The 26,102-nt window shown below is 48.0% G+C and overlaps 2 protein-coding genes and 1 long non-coding RNA gene across 11 annotated transcripts in view; 1 reads left to right on the forward strand and 2 right to left on the reverse strand.

Moving 5' to 3' along the window:
- The window catches only part of Aar2 (AAR2 splicing factor homolog), a 29,517-nt gene extending 26,962 nt beyond the window's left edge, over positions 1-2,555 (reverse strand). For both annotated transcript variants that reach the window (XM_013514311.1, XM_005384752.1), the window contains exon 1: positions 2,498-2,555. The gene's annotated coding sequence lies outside the window, so the exon portion shown is untranslated. The remainder of the gene's footprint in view (positions 1-2,497) is intronic.
- Positions 2,556-5,117: 2,562 nt separating this feature from the next.
- Positions 5,118-26,102, reverse strand: part of Epb41l1 (erythrocyte membrane protein band 4.1-like 1) — a 118,242-nt gene continuing 97,257 nt past the window's right edge. For 4 of the 7 annotated variants that reach the window (XM_005384755.2, XM_005384756.2, XM_005384758.2 and 1 more), the window contains 8 exons: positions 25,218-25,625; positions 23,110-23,214; positions 21,132-21,212; positions 16,998-17,084; positions 16,134-16,217; positions 13,859-13,939; positions 13,483-13,599; positions 5,118-8,560 (listed from right to left, as the gene is read on the reverse strand). In XM_005384755.2, the coding sequence (XP_005384812.1) occupies positions 8,552-8,560; positions 13,483-13,599; positions 13,859-13,939; positions 16,134-16,217; positions 16,998-17,084; positions 21,132-21,212; positions 23,110-23,214; positions 25,218-25,625 (972 nt within the window). In that variant the 3' untranslated portion in view covers positions 5,118-8,551. The remainder of the gene's footprint in view (positions 8,561-13,482; positions 13,600-13,858; positions 13,940-16,133; positions 16,218-16,997; positions 17,085-21,131; positions 21,213-23,109; positions 23,215-25,217; positions 25,626-26,102) is intronic. The other 3 variants (XM_005384760.2, XM_013514215.1, XM_013514216.1) reach the window with 2 other exon arrangements.
- LOC102028204 lies at positions 16,227-25,211 on the forward strand. Of its 2 annotated transcripts, XR_001233988.1 has the most exons (4): positions 16,227-16,761; positions 20,602-20,797; positions 22,218-22,246; positions 24,767-25,211. It is a non-coding gene; the product is annotated as an uncharacterized LOC102028204 (long non-coding RNA). The 2 variants fall into 2 exon arrangements; XR_001233987.1 differs by lacking the exons at positions 22,218-22,246; positions 24,767-25,211 and having other exon boundaries at positions 16,228-16,761; positions 20,602-20,994.

Below are 26,102 nucleotides of genomic sequence, written 5' to 3' on the forward strand. Positions count from 1 at the left end.
TCGTTTAAACCAATCAATGACCTTACCTAATCCTCAGACACCTGTTTATTCAATTCCACAAACAGTCACCGAGTTCTACACTATAATCTTTGCTGGTTTTCTAAAGAAACATCCAGTTGGGTATGGTGGTACAACCTCAGGAGGCTGAGGCAGGAGGATCACTGTGAGTTTGAGGCCGGCTTGGGCTACAAAGTGAGTTCAAGGCCAGCCTGAATTGCATAGCAAAACCCTGTCTCAAAAAGACAGGAAAAAAAAGAAAAGAAAGGAAAAGAGAAGAAAAGAAAAGAAGGGGCTGGGGATTTAGCTCAGCGGCAAAGCACCTGCCTGGCAAGTGCAAGGTTGTGAGTTCGGTTCGGTACCGGAGAAAAACCAAAAAACAAAAAAACAAAAAACCAAAAACGAAAAGAAAAGAAAAAAGAAAAGAAACATCCACAGAGTAAGACAGTTATTGCTCTTCAGACATTTTCAACCTAGCTACATAAATAAGGACTCAAAATTTCACAAACAGAATAACCAATTGTTTAATTCTGTTTATTCTTCTTTTAACAAACTAAACTGTGGAAAGACTAATACTTTTTCAAAAATGTTAGGAGCATATTTTATCATTTTTAGTCAAAATCACTATAAGTGACTCCCTAAATTAAACTGCAAATTACAACTTATTAATGGGTTAAGGAATCAACTTAGAAGGTTCTGACCAGGATTACTTCTTTTACATGAAAATAACGTAATTTTAAAAATATCAGAACATGTCACAAATAATAAGAATTTCTGTTGTTGCTTGTATTGTTTTTGTGGCACTGAGGATTTGAACCAGGACCTCATACATGCTAGGTAAGTTCCCTACCCCGGGGCTACACTCCCATCTCAGACATAAGTATTATTTCTGAAGCTCTGTTTGTTTGTACGTACATTTGGTCATAACATAAGATGTATGTTACTGTAGGTAACAGTCCAAAAAGTTTAAAGATATTACTCTAAATATTTGTATCTTCTATTGGGAAGTAGGAAGAACATGTTCAAATGGGAAAGGGAACAAGGGGGCGGGGAGGAAAGAAGGGAAAAGAAAAAAGAAGGGAAGGAAAAACATGGCAACGAAGCTTGTGTAAATGGAGAGGGGAAGAAGGGTTGAAGGGAAGGGAGGGGAATGGGGAAAGAAAGAACAAGATATATTATGGATAGGTAGAAATTCTCTATGATGAATGTGATCAGTATGTATGACAAATACGAACTAATACAAAATAAATTAAATACTTGTATCTTCTTCCTATACATCACTTGGAATTCAGAGAGTACTGAGTAAATATATTTGCTAAATGAACAGAAATTCCATATAGACTAACTGCTCATCAATTAACCATCTTCCCTGGTAGTGTTGCTCTTTGGTATTTCTTTAATTCTAATTCTACCACCTTTCAGTTCTTTTCACTGCATATCCAGTAGCTGGTACACGGCCTGACACTAGAAGAGGCTGGAAAAAGGTTTACTCAAAGTGTGCAGGACTCGGCACTGTACCAACCTACCTCACCTACTGCTGAGTTCCTCAGTCCTGGAACAAAGAAAGTCAAATCTAATCACACACTCCACCACCTCCCCAATCCAAACTACCATCATCCCTCTGGAAAGTGTGGCCCTTTAATCCACTCTCTAGCCAACAGCCAGAATGACCTTTACGAAATGCCAAGCTAATCACGGCGTCACCCGCACGTAACACCCGAGTGGCTTCCAATGTGGCTCTAGGGAAACCAAAATTCTTCTCATGATCTAAGTTTTCATGGTCCAGCTCTCCCAAGTCCTTCAAGCTTATTTCACACCATGCTCCCCGACCCCCAAGCTCTGTGCCAGCCACACTGGCCTCTCTTAGGCCCTCAGACTGGGGAGAACTCTTCCCACCACATCCTGTTAAACCATTTCTCTGACCTCAGCTCAATATTCACCTCCCCAGTCAAGCTTCCTTGAACTCTGTGATACACTCCGCGTCGGTACCTTGTACTTTTCCACTTTAATCACACGGTTACAATTTTGCATGCTTGATTGAAGTTTGCCACCAAGAAATTTGAGTCCTTCTGGATCCCTAGCACATATCAGACGCTTAGTAAACTTCTGGTTAATAAAAATATAACGAGCATTTTGTAGATGAGAAACAAAGACTCGGCTTGTAAGACGAGTCCCGCAGAAAACAAGGGCCCGAGCTCTACAATTTTGGGAGGGAGGGAGGAGGGGGACACTACTCCGTGTGCCTCGGGAAGCCTGGCGACACTGTCTCTGGCGAAGTTTTTCCCCCTCAGAGAGAAAAGCCTCCAGACACACCAGCGTCCCGCTACCCGAGCCCAGACCTACGTGCTGCGTCCCAGCAACAGGGGCTTAGTTCAGGGCACTGCGCAATTCCAACCCAAGAAGAGGGGTGGCCACACACACCACACATGCACACACACCGCACACGCACATGCGAAACGAAATCAGAGGAGAAAAAAAGAGGCCAGTAGGCCGTGCTCACCTCCTTGCGCCTCACCTCCTTACCACGGAAACAGGCCGGAAGTTCTGCCCCTTTCGCGCCGGATGGGAGCAACAGAAAAAGAGCTCCGGCGGAGACCGCGGAGACCTCGGTCACGGAAGGAAAGATCCGGGCCTATTAGTCCCGCTGGGTTAATTGCTGCTGCTATTAGTTTCTCATATTACTTCCTGAGTTGTGGGAAACAACTTTATTTAAACTATTCCTTTTATAGTCCCTTCCAAAAACCTATTCACCAGCCACTGTCTTTTGGTCTCAAGCTTTCATAGGTCATTGAAACATGGCACACATCATGGCTACCCAATATTCACAGTCAGGTTCTTAATCTTGGTCTTCCTCTGCCAGTCTCTAAGTCACAGTGTCAGAGTTGTCCCTTTATCACCAAATTGTAGCTTTCTAGTCACGCTCAAATCTTGGTGAAAGCCTCCAAAAGCCGGTTCCCGGCCCAGAGAGGACCAATGGATCTCAACAGCAAGATCATCAGTTCCTCTGGCCATGAGCACCCAATGTCCTAATATACCCCAAGGTGAGGGGAAACTGTCTTATTCCACATTGTTACCCTGAAACCTAGCACAAAACCATCTCAGGGCATATGTTACACATTCAGTTAGTGATAGTAATATGGTATTCACAAATAGCTTCTAATTGTGGGCCTAGCCCTGCGCTAGGTGGTTGTATTAAGGGCAGTTACATTTAGATAGAAATTAATATACAGTCAGAAAGAACTGGGCTGTCAAGGAAGTTAGCGGAAAAAATGAAGACTTCAGAATTCTGGCTGGAGGCACATCTGAAGAAAAGGTTTCAAGATAAAAATGCAATGACCAGCCCTACATGCTTCCCCTAAGGGATAAGCTGTAACTTGAAATTATACTATAATTGGTATCATCTGGTCCAATAAAGTCCAAATAAGCATCAGTTGCCCAGCTGGGTACCCAGAGCATCCGGGCCTATCTCTTCCCCAAAATGCCTTTGTTCTTTCCATGTACCCTTGCTACATGACCCGCTTCCCTATTGGACCAATATTAGCTAAGCAGCTATACTTGTAATCTTATAGGTTGATCATAGTTTTGACCCACATTTGTACCCATCCCCTGATTTTGCTCTATAAAACTGTCTCAGAAAAGTGGGCTGTGGTAACTCACTTTCAGGTCCCCTCCTCTTTCAGAAGCCACCTCTCTCAATGTATATTCCCTTTTCTTAACCTCTGTTGTTCCTTAGAATTAATTTTTCAATTTCGGGGAACATGAACTTGACATCTGACATCTAGCAGATTGAGAGTTACACTGTTTCCCTACAGCAGTTGTATCAGTCAGGGTACCACCAAAGAAGCAGAGAGATACATTAAGTAATTTATTTGAAGGAATTATCTCAGATTGTTGTGAGGGCTGGATATGAAACCAAGAAGTTGAGATAGATCTTTAAAAATTAGGATTTTTGGAGCTGTGCATGGTGCTACATGCGTGTCATCTTGGGAGGCTGAGGCGGGCCATGAGTTCAAGGCCAGCCTGGGCTACACAGTGATTTTGTCAAGGCCAGCCTGCACAAAAAGCAAGACTGTCTCAAAAAAATAAAATAAAATAAAATGGAAAGTGTGGTATATGTATGTACCTCAGATAATCCAAAGGATGAATTTAGGTTTTACATAGATTATGGTTATTAATTTTCACATTTGTGCATTTATTTTTATGAAGATCTTTTTGGCAAATGACACTAAGTTTTCACATATGAAAGCAATATTGTTTCCTTTTCAAATATTTTTTCTTAAAATGAGTTAGTTATAAGGAAAATAAATCAATAATGGGAGAGATGATATAAGCAACATAAATAAAGACTGTGGGCAAAGACTAGTCTCACAGAGAATAAGGGCCCATGCTCTACAATATGGGGAGGGAGGAAGGGGACACTACTCCCTGTACCTTGGGAGGCCCTGGTGACACTGTCTCTGGTAAATTTTTTTTCCCTCTTCAGACAGAAAAGCCTCCAGACACATCAACGTCCCACTACCGGACCCCAGAACTTTCCTTCCATGATTGACGTCTCCAGCAGAGTAATGCAGGTGCTCTTCTTTCAGGAAAAGGAGGGACCATGCTGTTCCTCCACATACCATGACTCTCCAGGTATGTTTACTGTCTTCCTCTGCCTAGAACATTTTCTTCCTTACTTGATTATTTTCATGTAGCTCAAAAACCAACTCCTTAGGGAATCCCTAGGTAGCCACCTGTTTATCTTTGTGGTGCTAGGGCTCAAACCCAGGGCTAAGAGTGCACTGTACCATTAATCTATCTTTAGCCCTAGCTGCCTTGTTTAAAGGGAGTCCTTCAGTGGCCCTTCCCCGCTACTCCTGTATTTCCTTCCTGGTGCTGATCACTCTGTAATTGTCTTTGACCACTAGCCTGCGAACTCCTGGATGGCAAAGACTTTGTCGTTTGCTGCTGTACCTCCAGAGCCTAAGGCAAGGCCTGAGCCACACTGGGAGCTCCAGACATGTGTTGAATAAGTGTTCTGAGTTGAGATGTCTCCACACCAGTGTCAGCCTGCCCCGCCGTGCCAGCTTGTGCCAGTAGCCAAAGACAGAGGAGGGAGAGAGAGGGAAGCCAAGGAAGTCTGTGGTTCAGCATCAAACACATTTATTTCACTTTTATTGAGTATACAAGAACAGAGAGCACACGCATACAGCACAGAGCACTGAGGTGGGGGGAGCAGGGGGCAAGAGAAGAGAAAGGGGTGTGAGTAAAAAGGAACAGGACAGCATTGCAGTTGGTTGGTAAAGTGCTTTTGAAAAAAATTATTTAGAGTGATGTTGCTCATGCAATTTCAGGCCAGTCTTGGAATGTGCTTGCAGGATTCAAAAACAGAAACAGGTCTTGGCACTTCCTGTACTCTCAGATGGAAAAGATCCAGAAAAAGCGAAATGAGAACAAATAAAGGTCTGTAAGATGGCAGAGTGGAAAAAACCCTGGAGAGCTTCGAGTTTACACCACTCATTTTGCAAGTGGGGAAACTGAGGCTCCAAAAGGGAATGCGGCTAGCCCAATGTCACATGATGAGTTAGGGGCTGAGCCAGGATGGTTTCTCAGAATCCTGACTGCTCTCTGGGACTTTTCCCACTATATTACCTGGCCTCTTGGATGTAGAGGTGGCACAGAGAGGACGAGAAAGTGGCAAAAAGAAAAAAAAGGAAAATAGGTTGAAGACAGATGAGACAAACAGTTCTATTCCCTATGGAGAGGAGGAGGAGGAGGAAACAGTGTCCTAGATTTTAGCTTTGCAGGCCCCTCCTCCCTGGTGGTGCTGCCTGCCTCTCCGTGGAAGGAAAGTCAGAGCATCTATGGGATGGGGACCTCCCCAAACTCAGGTGACCCACAAGCTAAACTTGGTCACATCAACCCTGCCCTGTCAGCAGATGGAAACCCCCAAACAGAGTCTCCCTCTGAGGTGTGTCTAGTATGCTTGGGACACCTGGTTCCTGCAAAAACAGGGGGACCTGAGCTGAATTCCGCGTAGCCCAGAAATGGAGCCACTCCAGCTCCTGGTCCAGAAAAAGTGGGAGGTTTTTTGAGAAGGGCAAGAAAGAAGTTCAGAGGCTTCCCCACCAAGACTGCAGAGAGAACCTGGTACAGGAAAGTGTGCTGCTGTACTTGGGGAGTGCAGTGGTTCTGCTGGCCGGCACTGAGGGGACGTGGCTGACTCTGCCATCTGAGAGCCTCGCTGTACTTCCCATTTGCCTGCAGAGGTAGAAGCTATTCTAGTTTCTTGCCCTGCTTCAGGCCAGCACCAGCTAAGTAGCTAAGTTATATGTCATATGGGAACAGATGAACAAGCCACAGCGGGTGCATATAGCCTGGGCCCTCTGGGGGACATCCCTAGGCAATAACCAATAGGTTGGAGGGAGAGGGGAAATGCGCTCAGATGAGCCAGCCACGGTTGGGAATTTAAGGCTGGTCAGGTGGTTTCCTGGGTCCCTCCTCCCCCTTCACACTTTCTTCTTCCGCCTGAGAACAGTGCCTGGCATGAGTGGGTACTCAATAAATATTTCTTGAATAAATTTATCCACTGGGAGGTGAAAAAGAGGCTGAAAAATTAAAGCACTGTGGGACATTTTCCCTTAGCAAGGGACACTTCCTGAGCTCAGGGAAGTGGCTTGTGGCCAGTAAGCCTGAGGAAGCTCACATGTGCCAGAGGGCAATGCCAAGCACGTGACAGGGTTTCTCCAAGGGCTCCTGAGGTCTTGAGGCGATCTGGGGGACTCCAAGAACACGGGCTCCACGCTCAGCACTGACTAAAGAAGGCTGCCAAGTCAGAGCTTCTGGCAACACTGTCTTCCCTGTCTGTTGTCCTGCGGTAGGTGAAGCCTTTGGAAATGCAGTTTTGATCTGTCAGGGGCTACCCTGGGTTCACGGCCTTTTCGGCCCAGAAAGAACAGAATGACTCAGACTATGGAAGAGGAGGACGAGAGGACTCAGCTGGGCATTTCCAAAGAGCCACATTAAAGCCACTACCTTCTAGAGCCAGGTGGTTCCCTTGGCCAGGGCACCACCTCCCTTTGGGGGTGGTGCTGCTCAGGGTCAGGGAATGACAGTGTGGTCAGGGAAGGGCAAGACATGGCAAAAAAATAAAATAAGGTAAAATAAAACAAAAAAAGAGAAGACTGCAAACCAAGGCAAGCCCCCTAGGGAGGTAGGAGGACTGAGACAGGGGACCTCTACTGTGGGGACTCAGCAGCAGAGTCCTGACTCCGGACCCCAGGTCCTAGCACAGACCAGGCCCGGCTGCTACTGCTGGGGAGAAGGCATCTTGGACCAGCATATTCAGGACTATGTCTGTGTTGCTCCCTCTTGCTTAACCCCTGCCTCCACTGGGCGGGCCCTACTCTTCCCACCAACCACCCAATTACAAACACCACACACAGTATTACTACGCTGAACCCGTCTGCCCCTACTGGGAGCCAGCCACCCCTGGAGTTCAGGTCTCCTCAGCTGGGCCAGTTCAGCAAGATCTAGGAACCTTGGGATACATCAATCACAGTCTGATAATTATAATTTTAAAATGTCAGCTTCATACTTACCAGCACTGTTTATTTTAATATTTGTTTCCTGTTATATGTAATATACATAACTTAAAAGCACATCCATACAAATCTCCTATGAGCTGCACCTTCATCATGAGAAACCAGACACATACAATGTCTACTTCCCTTCCTGTGGCTTTGTTTTCTGTTCCTGCTTTCTTTCCTTTTTCTCAGTTCAAATGAGAGTCATCTGCAGGGGCCCTCAGCAGGACCAGGACACAGACTGGGAGGGGTGTGGACAGGGCAGGAGGAGGAGGGAGCTGAGACAGAAAATGACGAGGCATGTGGGAGCTGAGGTGAGGGAGGGTGCAAGAAAAGAAGGGGGATTTTGCAGCCCAGTGTCAAGACCCAGAAAATAATAATCCAGTGTTCCTCCTCCTCCTTTCCAAGTGGGAGATTTTTCCTTTCTTTCTCAGAAAATGGTTGACTGTGCGTGTCTTGCTGCTGTGACTTCTCTTGCTTGGCTGCACCACCATTTTCCTTTGCATTCAAGGGGGCAACAGGTACTGGAGAAGAGCAAATGGGATGTTCGTCCACCCACCAGACCGCGTGCACCCAGCGTTGAACGGTGCTCCTACAATCGTTGTGGTCTGGCTTGCTTTTGTGGTTTGGCAGGGGAAAGGGACAAACAAGGGATTATGGTCGTTATCACTTTTTTTTTCCTGAAAAGTCCCACCAATTCTTCAATTTTTCTGCAAAGGAAATGTAGGTTGCTGTAGATGTTGGTTGTTGCTGTTGGCCAACTGCTCCGCCAGCCCCAGCAGCAGTGCAGAACGCGGTGTTTCCTGTATATATATCTATATCTATATATATCTATGTATATATGCTTTTCCCTTCCCAGTCTCTCATGAATGACAGTACGTTGCAGCTGGGACATCAGTGTTGGCATTGGAGAATCCAGAATGAAGGCCCCTTCTTAATGGTTCTCTGGCTTGGGTTGGACCAGACATGCCAGCATCTCTGCACGGAGGTCAGGATTCCTAGAGGCCAGAGGCAATGGAGTTGGGGATGCAAAGGCAGCAGGAGGAAAAGAACAATTAGTAACTTTTGTCACCCACCTTTAACTACACAGAAAGTTCTTTTACCCACCCTTTACTGTATGCCCTTTATTGTGACTCAGAGAGGCAGTGACTTTCCAAGGCCACACAGCGTTGTGTGTGACAAATGAAAACTGACCCATGTCTCCCTGCCTCAGAGTTCACATGAGTTTGCTTGCTTGTTTCCAGGGAAGGGGTGCCTTTTACTTTGGCCTGAAATTCATTACAGTGTCCTTTAATGATGAGAATCTAAGGTCACTATCATTTCCCTTTTTCTTCCTATCTTTTCTCAGTTCTATAAAATGTTTAATTATGATTGTAGATGTTCTGTCTTCACTTGTTTTTCCTTTCTGTTCTCCAGGGGTCTACTGTGGCTTGCAGATTAAACCCTAGACAGCAGTGTCTAAAAAAAGTGGAGCCTGGATTTCAGTTCAGGTCTAACTTCCAAACTCAGAGTTTAATGGTGTGGGCTCTGCAGTCAGAATCCCTGAGTTCAAATCTCACTCCCTGGCCTGCTAGCTCTGTAAGTGTGGATGAGCTTTTTCACCCCTCTAAACCCCAGTGGCTTCCTCTGTCAAACGGGTTCTGCCGTACACAGTTAAGAGAGGGATCACAGCAAAGCACCTAGTATACAGTAAGTGCTGAATAATGTTCTTATTATTACTACCATTGTTGCTGCTGTTACTTTAACTACAGCCCGTGTCCTGATCCCCCAAAGGGCAAAGGCTACCTGCTTTCCTTACCACTGTCATTCCAGCGCTCAGCGTATGGAATGTCATTCTTGCCTCTTGCCACTCACATATGGTCAAACTGAAGCCCAGAGGGTTCAATGATTTAGCAAGTTGATGGCAGAACCAACACTAGAATCTAAGGTTCCTGTTTTGGAACAGGTCAGTTTCCCCTCCTGTAGTTACAAGTTTGAAATTAAGGAAGCTCCAGGAAGCCGAACAAGCGCCCTCTTGCTGGCAGTGTCTGGGAGACAAGGCCTCTCTGTAGGAGCCGGGCTAGAGATGAACAGGGAACAGAAACTACACGCGTAGCCTAAGAGGTCACAGGGGAGACGGAAAAGCCTTTCTGAGATGGGCATGTTTTCCACACTTATGGCAAGAACTTCGAAGAGAAAGCAGTTTAAGAAGGAAGGCCAAGAGCCAACTGGAGCAGGGACAGATACCTCTGGAGGCCGCAGCGATAGAAGAGGAAGAGCAGCAAGGTGGGACACGCTCCTAGAAAGGTCCTCAGGCACCACGGTGGTGGTGAAGTCTATAGCTTGACTTACTCGGGGCTTTCATTGCCCCTTAAATAGGGCAAAACCTCAGTGGGCCAAGGAAGCAGCTGTACCCTGCTGAGCCTCTTCTCCGTATTATTTAATTATTAGAGCAGCTCCTATTTATAGATGAACACCATTTTACTAGAGAGGAAACTGAGGCCCAGAAAGGTTCCTCTGACCACACAGTTATGTAGGTATTCCTGGCTCCACAGCCTGGGTGTACTTTTTTCTACTCAGTTCTGCTACACCTTAACTGGGTATTTTTTTCCCCTTACATTGCCAGGATACAAGTTTGCTCACTGACATTGGTGGCCATCCTGTAAATCAGTGTAATCAGGCTTCTGGGTATGTGAGATATCTCTACAAGACCACAGACACTTCAGAAGCACCAGGGGGGATCTGAACAATACTGTAGTACAGTTTACTTTTCTCAGTTTACTATAGCAGAGACCCTCCAGGCAATATTTATTAGTTGACTTCAAGTTCACGGGCATAGTATTCTTTCTTTCTTTTTTTTTTTTTTTTTTTTTTTTTGGTCTTTTTGAGACAGGGTCTTGCTATGCAGTTCAGGCTGGCCTTAAGCTCACTTTGTAGCCCAGGCTGGTCTTGAACTTGCAACAATCCTCCTGCCTCAGCCTCCTGAGTGCTGGGATTACAGGCATGTACCACCACGCCCAGTAGTCATAATATTCATAAAGAACTATTATTGAGCACATTCTATGTGCCAGGAATATATGCATGATCTGTTAACCCTATGACATAGTCAGTGTGGTGAGGAGGTTATAGCCCATTAGGTACTTCTGGAGTCTAACAGATTAGGTTTGACCCTAATCCATCCATCACGGTCTCTGAGCCTAGTTTCTTCATTTGAAAAACAAATGAGCAGAAAACCATACCTATGTTAAGGGCATTGCCTGGTGCCTGGCATGGTATAAGCACTCCATAAACAATGGCAATCATTGTTACGAGGATTATCACTGCCATCTGGAGGATGAAGAAACACTTCCTGAAAATGGTAAATAACTTGCTCAAGGTCGTGTGGGTAGTGAAGAGCAGGATTTGAGACTGGAATTCAGGTGTGCAGCTCCACAGAGCTCTTCTGTAGGATTCCAACCTGCAGGTATCTGCTAAGCCAATGTCTTTTAAGCACTTTAAGAAGGAGTTTTCTAATTCAGAGAGGACTTCTCCCTAGAATTAGCAGGTGTGACTCTACTAAAGAGTCGGGGTGGCTCCTACATGGCAGTAACTCATGGTAAAGCTGTGGTAGAAAAGGCAAGGGAGAGACTGCTGGCTCTCCAGGCTGACCTTTATAGAACGGCCCAGAACAGAGGGGGAGCATGGTAGCATGTAGGGAGCAATGGCATCAAAGAAAAGATTGAAGAGGAGTAAATGCAACAGCAAAGGGGACAATGAGAAGGAGGACTCGAAAACCTGCGAGGCAGTGGGGTGGGCGAAGGGGTGGCTGGGATGAACACGTCCACACCCAGGGAAATTGGAAGGTGGGACCTGGCTGTGAATGCCTGGGGAAGGCGAGGAGGAGTGAGGAAGGAAACAGAGAAGAGAAACACACCACGGCACCCCTTTAAAAATGAGGAACGTGAGTTCCCACGAGGGAGGAAACGTGGTCACACACCAGTGGAATGGCTGTAGAGTCAGGTCCCTGTTCCTAGTACAGAGCTGTTAGTACCAGTGACTCCTATACCTGGCCACATAGGAACTCCCTGAGGACCAAAGAGTAAATGAACGGTCCCAGGAGATAGATTCCAGCCCAGCTTTTCCAAATCAGACTATGATGACAGTTCTTCATAGTATCTTCATTGTATTTTTATTATTATTAATATATTTATTATTAAAATAGGGATACAAAGCTTTATTTCACTTTTCATTACCTACTGGGCATCTGTAGGTCCAAGGGATGATTCTGGCTTTTTAGCAAAAGCAACTTTTATGTCCTTGCCTAGTACCTACATTAGCTTCCCTCGGTGGTGCAGCCAGCTCTGGGTCAGCTTAGCAAGTGACCACCTGCTACCATGCTGAGATTTGGTGTGTGTGTGGGAAAGTGAGAATAACTGGCTTACTGAGGGGACAGGGGTGACAAGAGCTGGCATCAAAGTCTGAGCAAGGCTGACAGAAAAGCCCCACATGTAGCCAACTTACACTTCTAGTTCAGTATAGGATCAATAGGGACTCTGTGTGTGTGTGTGTGTGTGTGTGTGTGTGTGTGTGTGTAAAACAGCCCACTATATCTATTCCCATCTCAACATGTCATCAATATAAATATTACTGAGATAGTCTATATTCTTTTTTTGTGTATGTGTAGAACTAGGGATTGAACCCAAGGGACACTGACCTATATCCCCACCAATCTTCATTTTATTTCGAGATGGGGTATTGCTAAATTGCTCAGGCTGGCTTCAAGCTTGTGATCCTCCTGCCTAGGCCTCCCAAATAGGTGGGATTACAGGTGTGAACAAGCACACCCAACTATTTACATTCTTTTTTTTTCCACATTAAATCCTCAAAATTCCTGCATGTATTCTACCCTTAAAGCATATCTTTTTTTTTTTTTTTTTTTTTTTTTGAGACAGGGTCTCCTTATGCAGTTCAGGCTGGCCTTGAGCTCACTTTGTAGCCCAGACTGGTCTTGAACTCGCAACGATCCTCCTGCCTTAGCCTACCGAGTGCTGGGATTACAGGCATGCGTCACCATGCCCAGCCACATCTCATTTTGAATTAGCTAATTTCAAATATGGCTCACTAGCCATATTGGATAGTTACTATATTGGATAGCACAGAAAAAACATTTTCATCATTGCAGAAAGTTCTACTGGACAGGACTGGCCTAGACCTTGTGTCATCAGTCTTTCAAAGTGGCACGAAAATGTCACAGTACTTTTTCTTCTAACATTAAGGAGGTAGCAATCAAAGGAAGAGAAAGAAACATTTGCATATCTTTCTAGAAAAGATGGATTTCATTTAAGGAAAAGGTCCAACAGAGACCAGTTTCATTGCTGTTTTGGTACTGGGAATCAAAACCAGTGCCTTCGCACTGAACTATATCCCTAGCTCGTCTGCATTTTTTATTTTGAAACAAGGTCTCATTAGGTCACTAAGCTGCCCAGGCTGGGCTTAAACTTATGATCCTCTTGCCTCAGCCTCCCAAAGTGCTAAAGACTAGATATTATTTATAGGGCCTTTGAGATGGAATTTTTTTTTCACTGTAGTATATAGTATGTGAAATGTGTAAAGTGGACAAATCTAAGTGTTAATGAGAACTTGACATTTTTGTCTTTGTTTTTACTTTGTTTGTTTGGCCAGAGAGGTCATGGATGACTCCCCCTGTGCCCCTCAATCCCAACTGTCAGCTTGTTTTTCTTCAGCTTCATGATTCATTTTTCTGGGTCTGAGGCCTGAAACCTCAAAGAACGCTCTTCCCTCTGACTCGTGTCTGGGGGAGCTGCCTCTCCCTTGCACTGCAGAGGCGGCTGAAGCCGCACTATGTATCAAGCCACTTGGATTTTCAGGTGGACACGATCCTCTAAGAATCTTGCTACTGCCTCCTCCTTCCTGTCACCACTGCTGAGCTTCAGAGCCTCACCTGTGGCTTCTTGTCCCTCTCCTCCGGGGATGGATCTGTTTCTCTGTATACGACAGCTTTGGTTACCAGCATGTCAGGGTGCTGCAGTTTGGCCTCCTTGATGGCCAAAGCCAGGGCCTGTTGGATAGAACAGCAAAGTGAGGCAGCATGGAACAGAGACTATGAGAGAAATGAGACCACAAACCCCTCAGTGCACAACCCGGGGAAAAGGCCCCCGGGGACGGGAAAGTCAGTCAGTTAGAGGGAAAAACTAGAGCTCAGATCTTCTGGCCCCTTCCGGCTCCATTCAGTGCTGTTTTCTTGGAAGATCCTTATCTGAACAGGGTCAGTGCGAAGTAGACATCTCTGCCCAGGGGTCCATGGATCCTCCCCATACCTGGTCTTGATCAACATCTTCGTCTCCAGTGATGATGATTCGCTTCTCGATCCTTGTCTCAGAAAACCCTCCCTTCACAGTCTGCAGAAAGAGAGAGGGGGAGAAGGAGAGGGAAGGGGAGGGAGGTCACTCTTGGATCTGCTGGGGCAGCAACTTCAACAGGGGATCTATCCAAAGCATCTCATAAGGACTGGGAACCTGCAGTTCCCGCCCATCCTGGCTTCCTAAGTTTGTTCTACTTTTGGAACTTCAGACAGTAGATCTGGTCTGGTTGCTACCATTCCCCCAGCTACTTAACTGTCCCATGTCCATGTTCCAAGTCCAGCTCAGATGCTGCCTCTCTAATCCTGGCTAGAAGGCCTCAAGGCCGTCCTGCCTTGGCACTCCGTAAGCCCCGAATCTGTATCTTTCACTGTTCCAGACCTCTGCCTGGTGCTGCACGTGTGTGTGTGTGTGTGTGTGTGTGTGTGTGTGTGTGTGTGTACTCTGCCCTGCTCACCTCACCAGGCTGTGGGCTTCTGAGGGCAGGGCCCGTATTTCATTACCCCTGCATCCCCTCCTCCCTACCGCCTTGCCCAATCTGACCAGGGAAGTGCTGAATGCAGATTTGTTGAATGAACACATGAATGAAATGTGAATGGTGACAAGGTTCTACCTTACATGATTTAGAACAATACTACAAGAGAAGATTGTACTGATGATATTTATTACTTCCACTGTTTGCTAAGCGGGTAGGATTTAGGAGAAAAGTTCAGAAGTAAAAGATGGGGCAGGATCTCACTGTTTGACATATTTAAGTAGAGTGTGGCTGAAGGAAATCTTAGCTGGAGTCAAGCAATGGTGGACAAAAAGAAGAGGGGGCACCCAGGTAGTAGGGCCAAGAGGGACTTTGGGAAGGAGAGCTTTCTGAGCTGTATACTGTGGGGTGTGTGATCTAAAACCTTCCCATAAAGCTTGCAGCAAAATCAGCATTGCTTACTAATGCTTCTGGTGTGAAAGTTCTTTCTGATACATGTGACGAAGTGCTGAGTCCTGCACTGGAGTGGGCAGGGGCTGGGACAGAATCTCTGTGCACAAAGAGCCAATGCTACCAACCAGACTTCCCCTGCAATGGCTCAGCAGGACCTCCGCGGTAAACAGCTGGGCTCAGCCTGGCTTCCCCAAAGCCTCCAGCCCTGGGTGGGCCCCCTCCTACCTTCCTTCTGGCCACTCAGGCATGGACACACAGCCAGTCCCTCCCAACACTTTCTCCCTGTTGGCTGTGTCATAGCTGATACCCTCAGGACTGCCTCCCTCCTCTGGCCTTTTCTCCTCCCTCTCACTCCAACTCCCACCTGATCCAGACCCCCTAAGGCCTGACTTCTTTTTTGTGTGTGTCGGGGGGCAGGGCAGGATCTCTCCATGTCTTCGAGGCTGGCCTCCCAAGTGCTGGGATTACAGGTGTTCGCTGCCATGCCTGGGCTAGGCCTGAGTTCTTATCAGGCTCTACCACGCACCTTTCTCCTAGCTGCCTATAGCTCCTGGTGGACCTAACATCCTCTCCATAAGCCTGTATGCAGTGGGTAACTGCCCAGTTAAAAAGCCTGCATGGGTCTCCAATTTCCCTTAGACTCAGATCGCCCATGGTCGAATCTGTCCTGGTACTTCTTTTATCTTCCTTCATATTCTGCTTCTTCTGCCCCTAGTTCAACCCAACTTCTCAGTTTCATGCTGTACTCACTGCTTCCCATTTCCCACAAACACGCCTCACTAACGCTGCCTCCAGCAGCCGCGGGGCTCATAGAGGCAGGCGCAAAGTTACTGCTCATTAGCATTTGTTCAGTGAACCAAGGAAGGAAATACGCACAGTTTCTGCTCCATCTTCTGCTTTGCTTAGAGCACCTGCAACTGTCTTCTCCCTCAGGTGACCTACGAGGCCTCCAGGACCCTGCTGAAATTCTTTTTCCAGGAGATGCTTCCTGACTCTTGGGAAACCTCCAACACAACACCCCCTCTAAATTCCTCCAGCACTTAAATAAGGTACACATGCCATGGTTTACAATTACTTCAAAAAAGAGCATCTTATCCTCCATCCTAGCTGTCAATATTGTGAGTTCAGAGCCCAGGCATAGGACAACAGCAGCATGGGACGCAGCACACAGCACTCTAGAAACCGGCATCGCCACAGGTCTCCTTTGTTCACCTGACAGACTGAGAAGCCAAAGCCAAGCCAAGCCAAGGTAATGACCTTCCCACCAGCAGCCCGCTGGGGCCTGGGGAGCCTGCTGCTACTCACTTTGGTAACATGGGTGGTGGTAGAGGTTGAGAGGGTTTCCGCAGTGGCGCCGTAGGTGCTGGTGAGGACATCTTTCCCGATGATCTGCAGAATATAACCACCCCCACCCCGGGCATCAGGTCAGGACACCGGGCTCTATAGCAGCGGGCAGGGTAGGGAAACCCAGGGGCGAGGAGGGGCCCATGGAAGTGAAGTTTGGAAGCCAAGACGCTTTGGACCATTAAGAATTCAAGAATACCAATCTTCAGAATCCTAGAACCATAAAATTCTCAGTCTGGGGATCTGAGATTCCTACAGCCTGAGATTCCTGAGGTCCAGAATCCTAACAACACTCTAGAATCCTAGAGTCCTAGACAAATGAATGGAGAGATCCAAAGTAGAGATGTAGCCCTCCCAGTCCCTCATCCTGTCACACCCAGGAGCATGTTCTCTCCAGGGCTAGATGATGAGAACAACAGTCTTTGAGCATCAATGAACTGGAAAAGACTTCACAGTAACAGACTCAGAATTACGGGCAAGGCAGCACAACAGCGCCAGGCTCAAAACCCAAGTCTTGGATCCTAGTCCGTTGCTCTTCCTGGTCAGCAACTAGGGTAGACGCAGAAGAATCGTCACAGGCGCCCCCAAGGTGAGGCGCCATTCACCCTCCTACTACCAATGTCTTGCTTACACGTGACGGGGGAGGCTGAGGAGACACCAGTGGCACCAGGGACTGTGGACATCTGAAAACGTGCCGGTTTCCTTAGGCTGCACTTAAAAGGGCACTTTCTGGGCCCAACCTATACTTGCTGTGAGCCACATGCGGGCCCATGCTCATGTTCTCAGCTCTGAGGCCCCTAGCCTGAGCTGACCCTGCCCACTTACCGGAGAAAGAGAACGGATTTCCGTGGCCACCGTCTGTGGGCCTGGGATCATGGCAGCTGCCCCCTTCCCGGACTTGAGACTGTTCTCCTGGGGAAACAATAGTACTCAGAGGGCCAGGTCTCAGGTGGGCAGGCCCCCAGGATGGCCGGAGCGCGTGGCCATGTGGCTCTCACAGCCACAAGGCTGAGTAGTAACACAGAAGCAGAGAACTGGAGGCATCACGCAGTTCAGTCTCTCTCATTCACTCCTTGCCTGCTCATTCAGAGACACAATTGTACACTCATTCGCATGGTCACTCATTCAACACAATTACTCACTTAAAAACATTTACTGAGTGCCTGGCGTTAGGGACACTGTGGTGAACAAGATGTGGTATTGCTCTCCAGAAGCACCAATGGAGGAGCTGGGACGCTTGGGTTCTTGTCCTGGCCCTGCCATGTTCTAGCCATGTGACCTGGGGCAGAGCCACTTCTTCTTCCCTGTAGTACCTCCCCCCTGCTCACTCCCACAAATGCCTCAGGAAGCTAACGGGGAGAGAAAGGCTTTACAAACCGATATCTGTATGATACATACAGGAGCATAGGCTGACGATGAACAATATTACAATATTATGTGCTAGACATTATTCTAAGATGTTACATCCATAATTTTATTTGATACTCACAACTGTAGGAAATTGTTTCTACTAGCCCTGTTTATAGATGAGAAACTGGAGTGGAGAAGCATGTCAAGTGGTTTCTTCAAGTCCCCCAGCAAGTTAGTAAAAGAGCCAGAAGTTAACACTACACCGGGCAGACCCCGAGTCCAGTGGTTCTCGTGTTCTGTACCACTGCTCTATCCTGGAGACTCTCATTCTTGAGCCAGCTTTGGGCCCTGACTTAGTTTCTCACATCTGTCCAGGCACACAGCTCCCTGCTACCTCCCACTTCGGCACTGTCTCAGGGCGCGGCTTTGTCTGTCCAGGTGCCCAGCACTGCCCATTCTGTGGCTCCTTACCGGACTGACTCTGGGCCAGGTCTGTGCGTGGTACCAGATCTGGGCCTCTGCCTGCCCGTGAGGAACAGGGAGATACCCCTTGCTTCTTTCCTGCTTCCCCCTCACATGCTTCCAGCTGGGGTTGTCGGTGACCTGGTCACTCGGCATGTCACCACAAGGCACTCTGCCAGAGGCACCTGGGACCCCAGAATGTGAGGGCAGCTTCAGGCTTCAGGCTCAGTGCTTCTTTTCTCTGGCTTAGAGCCCCTTGGACTCTGACTGTTACTCAGGCCGTTCTCCCATGAAGCCTCTTATTCACTCACTGCTCCCTTCTCCAGGGCCAAGTTTCATGTCCACCTTCACACTAAAAGCAGAGGCCACTAAGTGGGACACAAGTTGTTCAAAACAAAGGTACGACCACTCCTCCCACCCCTCTGGGATCCTCAGCCAGTCTCTTCTGCCTTTCTCTGGCCAAGGCAATCCCTCATATGCCACAAGCAGCCACTCAAGGGTTTCTTCTGCGTCTTGGAGAGGCCCAGGTCCCCTACCCCTTTACCTATATCCCAGATCTTCCCAAACCCTACACCTTTAGGACCAACTGTTTCCAGGACCTTTCCCTGGAAATGTCCCATAGGTACCACACACTCATCAAATCCCAAGTAGAACTAGCTGTCTCCTCCACTGATACATGAAGACTCCTCTCTGTTTACACCAGGTGGCAGGTGTTAAGGGGGATCACACTGCTGGGTCCCCCCAAATTTCTGAGTCAAGAGGTCTGAAGCAGGACCACCTTCCTTTCTCACAGATGCCAGAGACCATGCTGTGAGAACCGCTGGCCGGTGAACAGCATGCCCATCCCATATTTCCTCCTGTCACCTGAACCTTCTACCAACACCCTAATCTGAACTTACCCCACCCCCCGCCATGCCTCCTGAACCCCACACCCTCCTTGAACTAGGCCCGCCCCAGCTGGACACCAGCCCCTACCCTACTTCCCCACCCTCTCTGCCTGTCTCTCCTGGCATGGGCCCAGGGCTGGGGAAGCTGTCTTCACAGTGCCTGGCACAGTACTTCACACGTCGTGGGTGTTCAATAAATATTTGGTGAAGGAAGGAAAGAAGAAGGAAGTAGGGAAGGAAGGAGGAGGGAAGAAATTTTTGCTTTAGTCCATGCTCCACACAACCTGTTATCTAAGACACAGAAACATATAATCGATGGTATCATACTCCCACTTTAAAAATCTAACTCCCCATTGTGTCCACGGTGGAACTTGAACTTCATTCAGGACACTGGCGGTCCTGTAAGCTCTGGCCCAGCCCTTCTTCCTTCCTTCTTGTCCCCATGCTCCTCCTGCACACACCCGACACCTGGTTTTTCTGACCACCTGTCTTTCTCCGAACACCGTGCTCCCTCCTGCTCCTGCCCTTACACCTGCTCTTCCCACTGCCCAGAACGCCTTCTCCTGTGCTTCAGGCGCAGCTCAAGTGTTCCCACCCGGGTAACTTCTGCCCAAGCTCCTCCCGCTGGAGCTATCACCTGTAACTGTCCTCCAAGGGGTCCCCAGGCTAGCTTTATTATACTGTTGCAGGAGGGCAGGAAAGAAATAACAGTAGCTCACATTCTACAGACTCCTTTCTATGTGCTAGGCATTGCTCTTGGGGCTTTGCATAGATACTTGAGTTCCTCCTCACATGATCCCTTTGAGGTATGTACTATTACCTCCCACCCCACCCCATGGAAGCAGAAACTGAGGCCTGGAGAGGTTCAGATGACTTGCCCAAGGTCATGCAGCCAAGAAGTGGGAGAGCTGGGCTTTGTTCACCACTGTGCACCCAGGACCTACATACAGTGGCACAGTACATGACATAGTACAGGTGCTCATGACAATGACAAGAAATAAATCCTAGCAGGCAGTGTGTTTTCTTCAACTCTGTATCTCTATACCAGGCAGACAGTAGAGACTCATCAGTGTTTTTGGAACAAATGGATGGATGGATGGATGGATGGATGGATGGATGATATTGCTGCCTGCTCACCATACAGACAAATTTAAATTTAGCCCTGCAAGGATGCCAATGCCCCATGGTGAAAGGTTGGGGGAGAGAAGGAACTATGTGACCAGAGAGAAGTGTGTAAACTGGTAACTCATTTAGGTTTATTGACCCTACAATATTTATTTATTCAAAACCTACCTCCTGAGGAATCTAAATTAATGGAACTCTCCTCTCATATGTATGTTAGGGGTTTGGCAGGAGAAAGCAACTAAAAACAACTCTCAACAGCTCCAGATAGATCTGAGAGGCAACCCTCATTAGCTCAGGATAGGCACTGCTACCTGTAGAGTGGCTGACGTGAAAAGTGGGGCTTCTAGTATCAGAACTCCTGCAGTTACCTGGAACTACACTGACTGGCTGTGTGCCTTTGGGTAAGTCACCCTACCTCTCTGCGCTTCAGTTTCCTCATCAGTAAAGGGTGTAGAAGAAAGACCATCCACCTCAGTTTCATAATCTATTCAGTGTTCTTAGCACAATGCCAGGTCCCATAACCTGTGTGCCAAGTGCTGTCTGTTCTATTTCATTATCAAAGGCCCTGAGAGCTAGGCCGGATGAGGATTATTTCTATTTTACAGATACAGACACCTGGGCCCAAGGATCTCCCTTCATGGACAGCAAATAGCAGAATCACAAGGTCCCTTGGAAAGAGTCAGAAATCCTGCGTCCAACTCAGGTTCACTACTGCCATCTACTGACCATGGCAAGGAGAAAACATTCAGCCACCAAGAGGCTGGGCCCCCAGGGAGGATTTGCAGCACCTTCAGCCTAGAGGTGCGATTTGCCAGTGAAATCTCATGATGGGATTCATGCACTCTAAGAATCAAATAGCACTATCCTCCCTCGTCCCCTGCGTGGCTGTGATGGTCCAATACCCGAGATGCAGGGGTTCCACCTCCTTTGTTATTCGACTGGAAAAATGGTTTGATGGCACGTCTGGGGGTAACTAAGGTATCAGACAATGCACCTTTGACTGTGTGTCTCATGTCTGATGTCAGAAAGGCAGCTGAGGGCTTGCTGAAGCAGCCAGGCAACATTTGCTTGTTATGTGGCTGTTTTAGGGGGCGGGTTGGGGGGGCCGGCGGGGAAGCCTCCGCATTCCACTTACCATGGTGGTCGATATGGTCTCTGTGGTGATGGAGGGGGTGGTTGCCATGAACTCCTTCCCCAGTGGGGCACTCCCATCAACCTGCCGGCCAGATGAGGAGGAGTTAGCGATGGAGGGAGCCAGACAGCCTGTGGCATCTGTCACCTGCGCTCATGGCGCCTGCAGTTACAGTGACAGCCATGTAGGGAGCATGCACATAGAATTACAGAGGGGCCTCCCAGGCCCTTCACTTCATTTCAGCTGTTTTATTTGACAAAGAAAAAATACTCCCAATCTGACAAATTCTACCCAAACCTCAGCACACATAACCTTTGATCTAGCAATCCATAGGCATTTTCCCTTTGGATATGAACTATGAAAAGTTCACCAAGAAATATGAACAAGAGAGTTCACCGCAGCACTGATCGGTAACTGCAAATCACAAAAACCACCCCAGGGTTCACCAATGCGTCAGCAAAATAAAGTAGGACTTGCTTCCTGCATAGGACTAAGAAAAGTAAGGTGGGAGCTGGGCGTGCTGGTGAACAACTGTGATCCCAGGATTCTGGGAGGCTGAGGCAGGAGAATCACAACTCAGTCTGGGTAATTTAGCCACGTAGCGAGATGCTCTTCAAAAAATAAAAGAAGTTAGGGGAGGCTGTGGATGTAGCTGAGTGTGAAGGTCTTGGGTTCAACCTGCCAGTACTGAAAAAAAAAAAAAATAGGGGAAGAAAAGAAAAGAAAAGAGAAGAGAAGAAAAGAAAAGAAAAGAGAAGAAAAGAAAAGAAAAAAGAAAAGAAAAGAAAAGAAAAGAAAAGTAAGGTAGGCACAATGCCAGTTGGGAATGATCTCCAAAAAGTTTCTTTATAATTTTCTGAATGAAAACAAAACAAAAGATACTAAGAAAAAGTAGGCCAGAAAGGAAATGCAGCTTACCCACAGTCACACAGCCCAGTGGAACTCAGAAAATTCTGGAAATGACAGTTGCCTATGTTGTTGATTTAAGTCTTATTTTACCTTTCTCTCTCGCCTTTCCTTCCCTCTTTCTCTCTCCTTCTCATCCCCTCCCATCCCCTCCCGACCCCTCCCTTCTCGGTGTGTGCTAAGAACTGAACCCAGGATCTTCTCCCTGTTAGGTAAGTGCTCTACACTGCACTCATACCCCAACTCTTATTAGATAAAGACTGCTCCCCAGAACAAGAAAGACCCCAGTGCTGCAGCTCTTCCAGCCAGGAAGAACCAAAAAGGCATCTCTTGGGCTCATAATCTCAATTTTTAAAGCTTAAAACCCACAGAAATGGGAAACAGCGGGAAAGGCACTTTAAATAGTGCATCCATGTCCATGGATGACAGCTTTCTCCAGGGTGTTAGGCATGCTTCATCTTGGTAAAGCAAGTAAATTTTGGGGCCTCCCCCTAACTCCCACAAGTTTGTTCACTGTACCAATCTAATGTGGAATTGCTATGCATTAAAAAAAAAATGACCCAGGGTAAGATGTCCAAACTAATCCAGATTGGGATTTCTCCTTTTCTTTCTAAGCAACCCTGGGAAAAATCTCTCTAGCTCTTTCAAGTAGTGCGAAAACCAGGGTCCTAATCCACTAGTCCTGGCAGAACTCCCAGGGAAGAGGAGGCAGGAGCATCCCCACCTTATGGATGAGGTTTTAAGAAGGGTGTTCTGCGAGGCAGAGGTTTCTAAGAAGGGTGCTCTGGGAGGCAGAGATGGAAGAGCCATGAATTTAAGGTCAAACTGGCAAGACCCCTGTCTCAAAAGAAAAAAAAAGGTAGTATAGTCAAGTAGTATAGTCTGCCCCACTCCTACCTGTGGAGCTCAGGGAGGACACTGAAACTCAGAAAAGCACTGGGATTAAAATGGGGGGGGGGCGGTCCAGGGAAGATGAAGTGGACAGAGATGGCTGAGTGGGACCCCACGGCAGTGAGAACCCCACTCCCAAATGCCCAATGGCTGTGGTCAGGCCACAGTGGAAGTCGCAGGCTACCTGGGTATGGTCCACAGTGGAGATTCTGCTCTGCAGTACAGCCTCTGGCTCAATCTTCTTCCTAATGGCCAGGCTGCTGACAGTCATGGTTTCCGTTTTCACAGGCTACAGAGGGATGAAGGAGAGTACTTTGTAACTCAGGAGCAAGACTCCTGCTCAGACACAATTATGGTATAAGTCTGGCACATTATCTCCTGCCCCTCAGCTGGCCAGGTATCTGGGAGGGCATCAGTTCAAGGAAGGAGAGGCATCGTGTGATGGCACAGACAAATAGCTCAAGGGGAGAGCCTGGGCCGCCACCAGCACCAGGCAAGTGTGCCCCATGCTCTGCCACGGCACCACTGCCAGGGGTCTGCATGTCTTTTTAGACAATCATTAAAAGGACATTTGCAATTCCATTCATAACACACTCTGTGTTATGAACACACTAAATGTTTCCTTATACACATAATATCGCTGAACCCAGAAAGACTTCAACAGCTAAGTGTCTGTCATGAGTTGCCTCATTTGAACGGTTGTTCAGAGTCAGAGTCACAAACATGGAGGCCTCCAGGGGCCAGGCAGGAGATATTAAAGCACGGTGGCATAGGCCTGTAACCCCTGCATTCTGGGAGGCGGAGGTAGAAGAATGGCAAGTTCAAGCCCAGCCTGGGAAATTTAGCATCTTAGTGAGATTCTGTATCAAACTAAAAATTTAAAAAGGGCTGGTGATGTAGCTCAGTGCATAAGGCCCTGGGTTCAATATCCCCAGTACTGGTGGGGGAGCATGAGTACAGGGGTGGCAAGGACTGTGGAGAGCATGCAGGATTCCACTCAAGTTTGTCCAACTGTTACCACGGCCTCTGAGGAACCAGACTATCTGATTTTTCATGATATGGAAAGCCTTCGATTTTATACTCAGTGCCATGATTTTTAAATCAGAGTCAAAGAAAACACATTTGGTGGCCAGATCTAGCCTGAGGCTAACAGTTCACAACCTGTACTTTAGGAGTCTTAAGCTAAACGATCAGCCTTCGGAGTCGTCCACCAGGCCTAGTTCATGGCTGTGTCTACTTCAGGCTTTCACATATGTGAGTTGAATGGATGAATGGATGCTAGCTTGTCATCTACGGGAGGTACAGGGGCAGGATTCTTATAGATGGCTGTAGCCCTTATGGTTCAAGTCATTTACTCAGTTCACCATCTCTTAGCACTGAGTATGTGCCAGGTTTAGAGGAGCTGCCTACTACCTGGTGGGACAGCAGACCTGGCGGCCACTGCTCTGACTGCACTGGATGATACTGGAGCAGAGGCATTATCGGGTGCGGGTGAGCATACATCTGCTCACGGTGGCCAGGAAAGCATGACTGGGAAGATGACATATAGGCTCTGCCTTGGATCACAGTAAGTTTACAGGGCACAGAAAGAGTGGACAAACCTTCTATTCTAAGGATATAGCATGCAGTGGCATCCCAGAATGGATGAGCTGGTATTTCACTGCCTGGGAACGTGGGAAAGGCTTGGCTAGAAGAGGTGAGGGGGCCAAGGAATATCATGGACAAGAGATAAGTTTCAAAAAGACCTCTCTAGCTCTATGGGGGGTGGCTATAAAGCAAGGAGGCCCAGACACCATCTGTCACCTATGTCCTCCTCAAGCACTGTATTTCTTCTTCTCCAGAAGTTTCTACTACCACCCTGAGCCCCCAGGACCTGACTGATCCCCCAGGAAGCCCAGTCCTTAGGGAGATGAAGAACCTGGGCCTGGATCAGGAAAAGCCATTCAAGTTTCAAACCTGCTACAGGACCCGTGAGAGTCCACAGACGCATGCGCTCTGTAGGTGCCATGCAACACAGGCGGGGGGGATGCGGAGCCGAGGAAGACTGGGATGCCCGTCATCGCTTGACTGCATCAAGCAATAGGGTGATGGGGTTAAAACACTGAGGAGCGCAAGTTAAGGGTAAACTGACATGGCAAACATGCGGGCACAGAACCATGCTGTTCTGCACGGGGCAGTCATGCAACACGAGGCAGCTTCAGGCTGGATGCTCGGTCTTCTTACACGTGGCCCAGGGCCCTCTGAGCATGCAGTGCTCGCATGGGCCCAGGTCTCCATGAAGCTCCACTGTACCTCAAACTGGGGCATATCCGGGGTGGAGCAAGCCCCTCGTTCTGGGCTGTCCTCAAGGCCCCCAGACTCATCATCCTGGCTGGGAGGCCCCTTGAGATCCCGGGAGAATACCAGGCCCTCGGTTTCTGAGTCGCTTTTGTCCCGGTCGAGCTCAGGCAGGCTGCGGGAGAAGTCTTCAAAGGCGCTGCCATGATAGTCGCCGATAACCGTGAAGTCCACCTCAGCCTCCAGGCTGGACGTAGAGCTGACCGTGATGCTGGAGCACTTGCGTTCAATGGCCAGGTGGTTGTCCTTCAGGAACACTGCGTCCCTCTCCTGGTCCTGGTCCTCGTCTCCTGTGTCACTCTCTGCAGCCCGGGGACGTGGTGGTTTGACTTTCTCCTCTGAGCCCTCCCTCAGCCCTGCTCTCTAAGGCCAGATAAAATCAGAGGAATGGGGGTGCAGGGTGGGGAGAGAGAAAGAGAGAGAAATCAAGATGGTGAATGTCAGAAGAAACCTTGGGGCTGTGTTGATGTCCAGAATGGAAGAGCGGATCAGAAAACAGAAAACACCCCCAGAAAGGGTTCTTTGAAATTATACAAAGCATTAAAAAAAGAAAAAATCCAAAAACTTCTTAAGAGTCGGATGCTCCTTCTTGAGGGTTTCACACTGACGGCAAAAGCAAGTAGAAAGCAAACGTCCTGCCAGGGAGTCCTGGACAGGAGGCTCCATCCAGGCTGGGATCCGGGAGCCTATCAGAAGCAGCACTGCACGAAAAGGCAGGGATGGAAGCCCAGACCGCAGGCCCATCCGTGCAAGTGACGTCAAAAAACAAACTAAGGAGGGAGGCTGGGGACTCGGGGAAACCCAGAAGAGGAGGCAGAGAGGCTGGAGCCAGGAGCTTGA

Source organism: Chinchilla lanigera, unplaced genomic scaffold, assembly GCF_000276665.1.
Source record: "Chinchilla lanigera isolate Chin_1 unplaced genomic scaffold, ChiLan1.0 scaffold00021, whole genome shotgun sequence".
Lineage (NCBI taxonomy): Eukaryota > Metazoa > Chordata > Mammalia > Rodentia > Chinchillidae > Chinchilla > Chinchilla lanigera.